The sequence below is a fragment of the Manis pentadactyla genome, chromosome 11, assembly GCF_030020395.1.
Source record: "Manis pentadactyla isolate mManPen7 chromosome 11, mManPen7.hap1, whole genome shotgun sequence".
Classification (NCBI taxonomy): Eukaryota; Metazoa; Chordata; class Mammalia; order Pholidota; family Manidae; genus Manis; species Manis pentadactyla.
In genome coordinates, this window is record NC_080029.1 from 1954967 (window position 1) to 1965797 (window position 10831).

Genomic DNA, 10831 nt, shown 5'->3' on the forward strand with positions numbered 1-10831 from the left:
TTGTAAAATTAATAAAGTATATCTACCCTACAAAAGTTGTGTGACAACCTAAAGCAAAATAAAAATTAAATTTGGAACATTTACAGTTTTATTGTGTTCCTGGTCCTTCCACCAGTACAGTTTATAAAGACCTCAGTACACTTATTTTTAACCATGTACTCACCCTGCTATCGTGTCTGGCTCAGCATTATTAATAAAATGATGTAACAATTGACAACCGTTCAATAGGCAGAAAAGGCAGCCCATGTGACGAAACCCCAAAGGAATGCTGAGCACCGCCGCCAGAGGGCGCCGCGCGCTGCACACGCCGACCTGGCCGCGAGTTCCTGCGGAGCAGAAGCGCGCCTGGCTCGCCTGTCAGGCAGCTCCTTCTGAGGAGGGGCGGCTGGAGGGCAGACAGCGTCAGCAGACGGCCAAGCGGAGGCTGGACGGGTTACAGCGGCCCCCAGCCCAGCACACCCGGCTCCTGCTGCCCCCACTCCTGCTTTCACTGCCTTCACATCATAAACCAGGCATGCTGGGCCTCGGGCGTTTATTCAAACAGCAAAATTACAGTAAGACAAAATAATTTTACCTCTTCCTTACATCGATTTATAGGCAAATCAGGATATCTGTAAGTTGGCTCTGGGATGCATGTCAGGTTGCTTGATTTAGCCAAAGGCGGCCTTGGACCTGGATCAGACAAAACAAATACAGTCCTATTTCTTATCTGAGAAAAAGCAAGGTAAACAATCCAGGTCGTAATCTATACAAACAAAATAAAGCCATCCGCGTGCACATGCACACACACATCCCACAGCTGACACTGCGGGCAAGGTGATACACCCCGCGGGACCACTAGCAACAACTTACACAAGCTGAGCACCTGTAGGCTTAGCACTTCCTTCCAGATAAGAGGCCTGGAGAGCATATTACTCACTGCTTGAAAACGGCACTAAAATGCTCAGCTTCAAAAATAAGCTTTCATTTGACATTTCAGTAGCACATGCAGATCTGCTCAGTGTCCGTTCCTTGCTACTAAAATACATTGGCATGAGGACTACGGGTATCCTGGCCGGGGGCAGCTCTGCCCTGGTAAAGCTGCAGCAGGCTGCCTGGGCCAGCCTTACCCACCCCACGCCCTCCAGCCACACACGTAATGCTTTCTGGCCGCGCTACCAAGCCTGGGCCTCTGATCATCATTTGACAGACTGACGAATCACCAAAATTCATGGGATACAAGCTTCTACTGGGAAATAATTTTTACTTCCAAAATAAATAGGCTGTGCTCCCTGCCCCTCCCAGACCTAGCAGCAAGCTCGCTCCCCTCCCCAGCACTGACCCCGCCTGCCCCTCCACTTCCCTCCCAGCCCTCTCGCTCGGCCCCAGGGCCTCCTCTCTCTCCCTACCTGCCAGGCACACACACACACAACTGTTCCTTTTTCTCTCCTACGTCCTCTCCCTATATATTCTCTGTTTCATGACCAATCTAATAATACATCATTAAAATATGGCTATATTTTCCTATCATCTGAATCAAGGGGTATAGTACTTGCTCTGAAATTTAAAAACACAGGAGCCAGACCCAGCACACTGCCTGAGCGCCACCTGTCCCCTCACCAACACGCCACGCGTGCCAACCACGCCACCTCCTCCCACCACCATGCCGCACCCGCCCCGCACTCCTCTCAGCTTTAGGACAGTGGCTACTGCCACCCATCTCCCGACAGTGCACCAATCCAGCCTCACCCCTTCCAGAAGCCCCGTGACCAGAGTCCTCAGAATTAACCCCACTACCTTCAAGACACTGGGTTTGAGCAACACTCAATGTGCAAACAATTCCTAGCTCAGAAATGGTTCCAACATTCCACTACATTATGTGGCACTCTGACTGGTGGCCGGATACCCAGAGAGATAACAGACATAAACAGGGACCTTCCTATTCTTGATGCTGGTAGGCCAATCTCAGTAACAGGCCTTTTTAACACAACAGATGAAAGGGACAAGAATCCTCACAGCCCAGGGAGTGAAGACAGAGAGGGGGTCCTGAGCCCGGACACCACTGGGAGGTGCAGGGATAAGCAGGGGACAGAGTGGATGTGAGAGGCCTCCTTCAAAGACAAAGGGCAGCACAGCAGTGGGGCTGGGGACCTGCAGCCAGGCCTCATGGGGCTGCCACACAGCCCTCATGTGGACAATGCCACATGACTGACGTTTCTTAACCACATGTACTTTGAAGGCTATGATTGAATGGCACAAATCTTCTAAAGCAAGAATTTTAAAAACCCTGACTGTCCTGTCTAAACCACAGCCCTTCCTCCATGTGACACAAACACAGTCTGACGTTTTCAGGCCACCGCTGAAGCATACCCAGCACAAATCGAGGCCTGCCTCCATGCCTGCCGCCAGAGGGATGCACGGCTCTTTCATCTGCGCATCAGCAGCAGGATTAAAGGCAAGTGACCGTGAAAAGCCCCACGCTTAAGGTCTCAGAGACAAGAGAACGGGTAACAAGGCAAATTGACAAACTACACTTGGCAAAGTGCAGCCCAAAGCAGCAGGAGAGATGCCTCAGGCTCACACTTAGCTATTTTTATTTTACATGAACCGGAAAAAAATGGAAACCATAAAAATTGCTAGTTTCTCTTCACTAAGCCACCCCACTATATCATATCAACCAAACAGAAAATCTAACCAAAAAAAAAAAAAAAAAAAAAATCCAGCAGTTAGAGGTTGCAAGCAGTATATAAAGTTCTTAACTGGAGAATGTAACATTCCTTATCTTAAAATCTAGACAATGTACACTGTAGAAAATTAATTTAATTACTACATTATTGACTTCACCATAAAATTAAATCTTCAAAATGAGTAAGTGTATATCACTTTCTCCAAGTATGGGAAAGTATTCCGAATACAAAACTATGCAACTTGAAAGCTTCCTTTCCAACTATATATCCCACATAGGCCATTCTCTTAAATGAGAAGAAAAGCCATGAGGGGGATGAAAACAACTGCTAAAAATACCACCAAGCTAAAAGGGAGGTAGCACTGGGGCATTTATCCACAACCTAGACACCCTGCCAGGGCAAATTCAGAACTGTCCTGTGAAAGCAGCAGGGTGCCACAGGAGTCCCTGGTTTGGAACCAGGCTCAAGCTGTTCAGAAATGCTATTATGTCTCAACTCTTTAAAAAGAAATGATTTACTTTTAACTAAACAAAATGAGTCTAACGTAATCTATAGAAATTCACAGAATGTGTTCCTGGATTTCTACTTAGAAATAATTTTTTAAAACACTTATACAGAGGAATAACACCTGTATTATACCAAAATTAAAATATTTTGAATCAAAGAATTTTATAGCTGGATACAGCATAATCTTAAAAAAAGTCATGTTAAAACCTTTAGCACTGGACTGGAATCAGAGGTGTATCAGCATGATTTCACAGTTTTAAAATAAATGGACCCACACAGGAAGAGAAGTGGCTGGGTGCATGCACTCAGATCCTCTTCAATGCTCCAAGGGCCCTTCCCACTTCCCTGTCCCCCTCCCACTGTGCCCAGCACATTGCCAAGTCCCACTGGTCTCCCCACGTCAGCCCAAACTCCACCGCTGTCCCCACCAACCAGGGTGACTCTGCCCAGCTCTGCTCAGGTCCACATGGCCACCCTGGTCCAGCCCCTACAGGACGGGCAGAGTGGTCTCCTCAGCACACATTCAATCCTGTGAGGTCTCCTCCTCCCTTCACAGTCAACCCAAGACAAACTGAGAGTCCCCACAGCTTCCCACTGCTCTGAACAGTAAGACCTAACCCTTGGCTGTGGCCTGACCACAGCAGGCGGCCAGCACCACCAGGCCCGCTCAGCCAGCCTCATCCCGTGCTGTCAGTTTTCTGTTCCTCCTGCAGCAAACTGCCACAAACTGCCTCAAACTGAGTGGCTTTGATCAGCACAAAGTCTTACAGAGCCGAGGTCAGAAGTCCAAAATCAGTCTTGCCGGCTGAGATGGAGGCATGGGCAGGGGCCCCTTCTGCAACTCTTTGGGGAAGACCCTGTCCCTGTACCTTTCCAGTTTCTAGAAGCTACCTGCATTCCCTGGCCCCTATCTCACACCTCTCCAACCTACAGCCTCTGCTATCACATCCTCTCCTGCTTCCGACCCCCCGTAAGAGCCCTGTGATTACACTGGGCCCCAGACTATTGCCCCTTGCAAGTGCTTGAACTTACTCCAGCTCAAAGTTGCTTTTACCAATAAAATAACAGTCACAGGATCAGGGAACTAGAATGTGGACTTGTCTGGGGGCTGTGACTCTGCCAGCCCACCCTCCCCCACCCAGACTCTCAGCAACTGTGCCTCCTTCTGGGCTAGAGCACAGCCTCTCCTGTTACAGGCTACCTGTACACGCCCCCTCCACCTGATTCCCATGACACCCAGGTAACTTCTACTCAACCTTCAGCTCCAAGCTCACCTGTTGCTTTCCTGATACCCCCAGCTCAAGTCAGAAACCCTTGTCTAAGGCCCCCATGGAGCTGTCTTCCAGAGCATTTATACCTCCAAAAGCATTTATCTGTGCAACTACATAGTTAACAATCTCTGTAAAAGCAGGGACCACGTCTTTTTCCTTAACACATTCCCACTGCCCCATACAGTCCCCAGCACACACCTTGATAAACCCTGGTCATTGGATGGATCCTCTGAGTGCAGCCCCAGCCATAATGTGTGTGGCTGCCTAGTGTAAAGCTCCAGACGTGCTGAGATACCATGGACAGAGAAAGCAAGTAGCAGTTTCAAACAGGAATACAAATCAAGTCATGAGAGCAGACACTTCCAAGCGCAGGCATTCTAAACAGCAGCAACCCAGAAGGCACGCTTTGGAGCCAGCAGGGGGCATGTATATGCGTGTGCCCAGGGCCCGTATGTATGGGTACCATGAGAAGGATCGCACCCTTGAGACATATGAAAGCTAACATGCTTCCCTAGTGGATGCAGCACATGGTGGCTGTCTTCCCACAACAGCACACGTGCCTGTTTCATGATTCCAGGAAAGCTGCACGATACTCCACTACACGAACTCTCACTTCATGAACGCTCTGTTCACTGACATTCAGAGACTTCTCAGCCTTCCACAGATAAGCAATGATGCAATCAGCTTTCTTTCACATACAACTTTGTACTTTCCTATACAACTTTGTACTTTCCTTAGCATCAATAAAAACTGGGTCAAAGGGCACATGCATTTTGAGCCATCACTCTGGCACTGATGGGGCTGTCCAGACAAACATTCCTCCTGGAGGCAGCTAAAGATGCCAGGTAAAATACACATGCATCGCCTGAAAGGGGCTGAGGGCCGGGGACCCTGTGAGGAAAGGCCCCGCCGAGTCTGTGAGAAGGCAGGGACACGGGGGGGACGGCAAAGAGCTAAAAGCATGTTTGCGTGAAGGTGAAAGACAGTGGAAGATCAACCCAAATACAGCATAGTGGCAAAAAAACGAGGACGACAAAACTAAATGACAGAGTGGGCACAGATAATGGGTCAGAATTTTCTAAAACTCATGAAAGATGCCAATATTCTCTATCATCAAGAAGCCCAGGTAAATCCCACAAAGAATACAAATCAATGTGCTATTACATATGGGCTGCATTTCATAATTTTTAAAAAGGCTAAAAAAGAAAAGGAAAATACTATTCTAACCCTAACTTCCATGCCTAACTCTGAGCACACACACACACACACACACACACACACAGGAGAAGGCTGGGAGGCCGAACGTGCCAGTAGAACCGGTCGGAAGTCTGTGATGGATAACATCTTCTACAGCAAAAAAGCAAAGTTGATCTCTATCATAAATAGGCCCTGACGCTAATAAGGTCACTAGCTCAGAAAAAGAAACCACACACTCATAGAAAGTAACTCGCTTGAGCCAACTCAACAGTATACCTTTGGAGGAGGGGTAAGGAGAACATTTTATCTTCTGAGTTATACATTTGTGCATTGTTTAACATTTTCTTTTACTATGTTTATTGTAAAAACAACAATTTTTTAAATAAAAATGTTAAGCAGTTCTAATTAATAGTGAGGCAAAGAACAGACTCTTTAGGGACTGTTTCAGAGAAAAATGAGCAATTTACAGCCTATCATATACTCACCCCAAAAAAAAATCCCAAGTCAACACGCAGTACAGGCTCTTCACTGACCAAAACACTGTGATTCTTAAAGACAGTTCAGGAGTTAGTATTCTGTGATATTTTACAATGTTTAAAGATACCTACTTACCCGGCCCCCTGGTTGACTCATCACTGCCATACATGTCAAGTTCTTCTGCCTCAAGCTTTCTGTATTTGTTGATATACTCCATTTCAGAGCTCTCTTGGCTAGGTGGCCTGCAAAAAACATTAAAAGCTAGTACACTGTTTCTGAAAAGCCAAGAAACCCCATGCACTAAAGGAATTCTTGAACAGTTACCTTACATTAATTCACAGAGGAGAAAGCACAGTCGATAAACAAAAGAAACTACATGCAAATTCCTAGCTAGCAGGCCTATGCAGAGCAAAACCGTGAGAATCCACTGCAGTCATCCTTCAAACTGACAGCAGCAGAATATTGTTAGCTACAGGGTGGGTGGTCTGGGTGTGGCCATTTATCCCGAGGGGCAATCAGCCAGCACCTATAAAACCTGACCAGTACATCTCCTGCAGGCCGGCACCTTCCCCCCAGTGCCATCTCCCAGCAGTGTCTGCACCTGTAGACAAGGAACTGCATGCAGACAGGCACAGTTCAGCAAGTACTTACTGCATACCTAGCACCCACAGGCACCATCTGGGGCACCAGACACACAGCAGCAAACAAAACAGAGCCCTGCCCTCAAGGAGACGTAATAGGGCACAGATGCTCCTTAGTTATACGAAGGGAAAATTCAAAAAGATAAGGGCACAAAGGATTCCAGGGAGGCAGAGTACCTTTCATATAGTATTTGTAACAGTTAAAACCAGAAAAAACTGTGTCACAAGAGGGACAGGGCATTCTCTTATGTCAGATGTATCAGTTTAAAGAATACCTCGTTATATTCATACTGACAAATAAAAATGTCCAAGACATTAAGAAAAGACAAATGTAGACAGGCTACAAAACACTCTATTATAATTGTTTCTTTTATCAGTCTAATTTAAAGGCACCAATTTAAATGCTGTCAGAGAAAAGGCTGTATGATACTAATTCTTGAAATTTGAGGTTTAATTTAATAAAATGCTATTTGCATTAAAGTCTAGTTTTGTCTGATATTAATAGTTAATATCACCATTCTTTTGGTTACTGTTTGTCTGATATTTACTCATTAATTCACTCAAATGAATAATTAGGGGCTGACTGCATGCCAGGCACTGTCAAAGCTCTTGGGACATGACGATTAGCAGACTGTATGGAGTTGACAGTCTAGTTGGTGGGAGAGAAATAAAATAAGTCATTGAGTATGTTAGACAGTGTAAGTACGCAGAGAAAAATAGAGCCAGGAGAGGGGAGATGGGGCCAGGAGGGCTGCTATGTTAGCAGGATGACAAGGTGACATTCAAGCCAAGAAGAAAAGAAAACAGGGGCAATGGATGGGGGGCAGGGCCATGCAGCTCTGCAGCTGAGGCCCTTGGCCAAGGGCCTAGGATGGCAGGGGCCCGGCAGAGGATGGACGTACCGGGAAGAGTGGGGCAGGGTGCTGGAGACTGGCAGGGAGTATTTAGGAGAACGCTAGCTTCTGCTCTGAGATGAGCTTTGAGCAGACAGAAATAACAGTATCTGACTTCCACTTCCACAGGATGGCTGTGACCAGGTGAAGAGGGTGGGCGATGGGGGCACAGACACGGAAGCAGCAAGGTCACCTAACAGGCGACCACAATGGCCCAGGTGAGGATGCAGTGGCAAGGGCAGAGCAGCCACAGTGAAGGCAGAGCCCTGAGAATGCGCTGGCATGTTAGGTATGGGGCACAAGAAAACAAAAAAGAGGGGTCAAGAATGATGCCAAGGCCCCAGTTCCTGGTCAGGTTAAGCAAGCACCCCACACCCGTGTCTCTTCCAGAATGAAGCCGTGGACTCTGGACAGAGCGTCTGAGCAGCTAGCCAAGGAGTTGGAAGGGGAAGTACCCCCAGAGTGGGGACAAGACCAGAACTCAGAGTCCCCAGTTACCATCCTCTAGCCCTAACTCACCGTCATGTGACCTGTAGGCACCCCAGGAGCAGCTCTGGTTGTGCCTTGGGGAGCAGGGAAGGGGACCCCAAGTGCTCAAAATGTGTCATTTCTCTTTTCTCCATCCTCTCACATTCTGGGGGTGAACAGGAGTCTCAAACTCAGAAGGGCTGCCCTTTGCCTTCTCCAGCCTCCCACTGCCTGACCAGGATGGGGGTGCAGACAGATGCAGCTGTAGGAGGCACATGCCAGAGTGGGGCAGTAAAGCCCCAGCCTCTGGCCAGAAGATCAAACTGCAGAGCCCCAGGGACGGGGAAGCCCCCTGGGAAATAAACACAGGGCTAAAGCCCACTCCGGGCCGCACATGCACGCGCTGACCCCAAACCGCCCGTCACAGACCAGGAGACCAAGCTGCAGAATGGCCACTAGGTGGCGCAGCGTAGGCCAGATCCAGACAGCAAGCAGGGCGGGGCTCTGAACACCCCAGGGACCTGAAACCACAGCCCTCCAGAGGCCAGTTGCAACTTTCAGACACAGCTGGTCAGTTGCATTCCCCATATAACTTACACAAGACCAGAGTCACATAATATAATATTCATGATGCCAGGATACACACCACAATCACTCCACGTACTTGAAGAACAAGGAACAGCTTCTGAGTGGAGCAGCGACCACTTACTTCGGATGCTGGCTCTCTCATTTGAGGACAAAAAAGGTCCACCCTTACACCTCCCACTGATCACTATCAATTCCAAACCAGCTCAACACCCAGGTACTTATTTTTTTAAGCCTATAAAGCTAATTATTATTCTGCATTTTTTAACTTCGGCGTAGAGAAGGCCTTCTCAAACAAGAGCACACAAAAGGAAGTCAAAAAGGAAAATATCAATAAACTAAATTATGATTTTAAATTTATGAACATCTCTAAGGGGAAGAACAGCAGTCATTAGAAAGAAAGCTCCCGAGACCTTGACACAGGCACACAGTAGGAACGCCTGTTAGCTACTGAGATACAAACACCCAACAGAAAAGGGCCTTTAACTCCAAAAGCACATGTATTAGTGTATTTTAATTAAAATATGTTAAAGAGAAAGTAATATTGATAAAAGATATTGATCATAGTTTCTCCTCAAATATGAACTGCATTTTTATGCTGGCGAGGATGTGGAGAAAGGGGAACCCTCCTACACTGCTGGTGGGAATGTAAATTAGTTCAACCATTGTGCAAAGCAATATGGAGGTTCCTCAAAAAACTAAAAATAGAAATACAATTTGACCCAGGAATCCCACTCCTAGGAATTTATCCAAAGGAAACAAGTTCTCAGATTCAAAAAGACATATGCACCCCTGTTTATTGCAGCACTATTTACAATAGCCATGGTATGGAAGCAACCTAAGTGTCCATCAGTAGATGAATGGATAAAGAAGATGTAGTACATATACACAATGGAATACTATTCAGCCATAAGAAAAAAACAGATCCTACCATTTGCAACAACATGGATGGAGGTAGAGGGTATTATGCTCAGTGAAATAAGCCAGGCAGAGAAAGACAAATACCAAATGATTTCACTCATATGTGGAGTATTAACAGCAAAGTAAACTGAAGGAACAAAACAGCAGCAGACTTACTGACTCCAAGAAGGGACTAGCAGTTACCAAAGGGGAGGGGTGGGAGCAGGCAGGTGGGAGGGAGGGAGAAGGGGATTGAGGGCTATTATGATTGGTACACATGGTGTGGGGAGGAGGGTCACAGGGAAGACAGTGTAGCACAGAGAAGACAAGTAGTGACTCTGTGGCATCTTATTACATTGATGGACTGTGACTGCAATGGGGTGTGGGGGAAACTTGATAATATGGGTGAATGTAGTGACCACAATGTTTTTCATGTGAAACCTTTATAAGAATGTATATCAATGATACCTTAATAAAAAAATGAACTGCATTTTTAAAAGCTTTTTTTTTGAAAAAACAGTATTCTAGAACTTTTAATTCAGCAGCAAAGGAGTTAAAGACAAAAGGGTATTAGTCTCCTTAACAATGAAAAATCTTCCTTTAACTGCAACCAAATGCTGTTGCATACTATACAACAAGGTGTTGATTATAAATTTATAAGTCATGCCTGGCTCCTTGGTCGGCCTTCAACATTCCAAAATTTTGTTTTTCCATATTTATCTTCTTATATACTTCCTCACACATCTTAGAATGTTACACACACACACACACACACACACACACAAAATGAATGATATGATCCTATTTTACTCTGACTTATAAAATTTTATATTACTCAGATAACAAGATACAGCCTACAAAACCCTGACAGTGGCGAAAAAGAAACTGACCTAATTATTTCATAGTTTATGTCTTCCACACAAAATATCCTGAGGCTGCAATTCATTAGAAACAATTCATTTATTCAACCTCATAAAATATTTGGTAAATAAAATCCAAGTTAATCTGATTATACTCTGAAAACAGGAAGGCTCACAGCAAAGAGCTCACCTTACCTTGTTCTATAAATATTTATACTCCCTATCTATATGGTGGCAGGGCAACTTCTATAAGCAGGGAATGATATTTGGGCTCTGTTTTAATCAAACCATATCAGGAGATAGGGCAGAAAAAACCAAAATTTTTTAGAACTCACACTAAGTACTAGAAAAACTGGTTTACCCAAG

General features: G+C 45.9%; 1 protein-coding gene across 2 annotated transcripts in view; it reads right to left on the reverse strand.

The window, feature by feature from the left end:
• Positions 1 to 10831, reverse strand: part of TDRD9 (tudor domain containing 9) — a 134007-nt gene that overhangs the window by 110419 nt on the left and 12757 nt on the right. The window contains exons 2-3 of one of the 2 annotated variants that reach the window (XM_057488085.1): positions 6254 to 6360; positions 575 to 672 (exon numbers count right to left, since the gene is read on the reverse strand). In XM_057488085.1, coding sequence (XP_057344068.1) covers positions 575 to 672; positions 6254 to 6360 — 205 coding nt within the window. Of the gene's footprint in view, positions 1 to 574; positions 673 to 6253; positions 6361 to 10831 lie in introns of those variants that run through there. The other variant, XM_057488086.1, reaches the window with a different exon arrangement.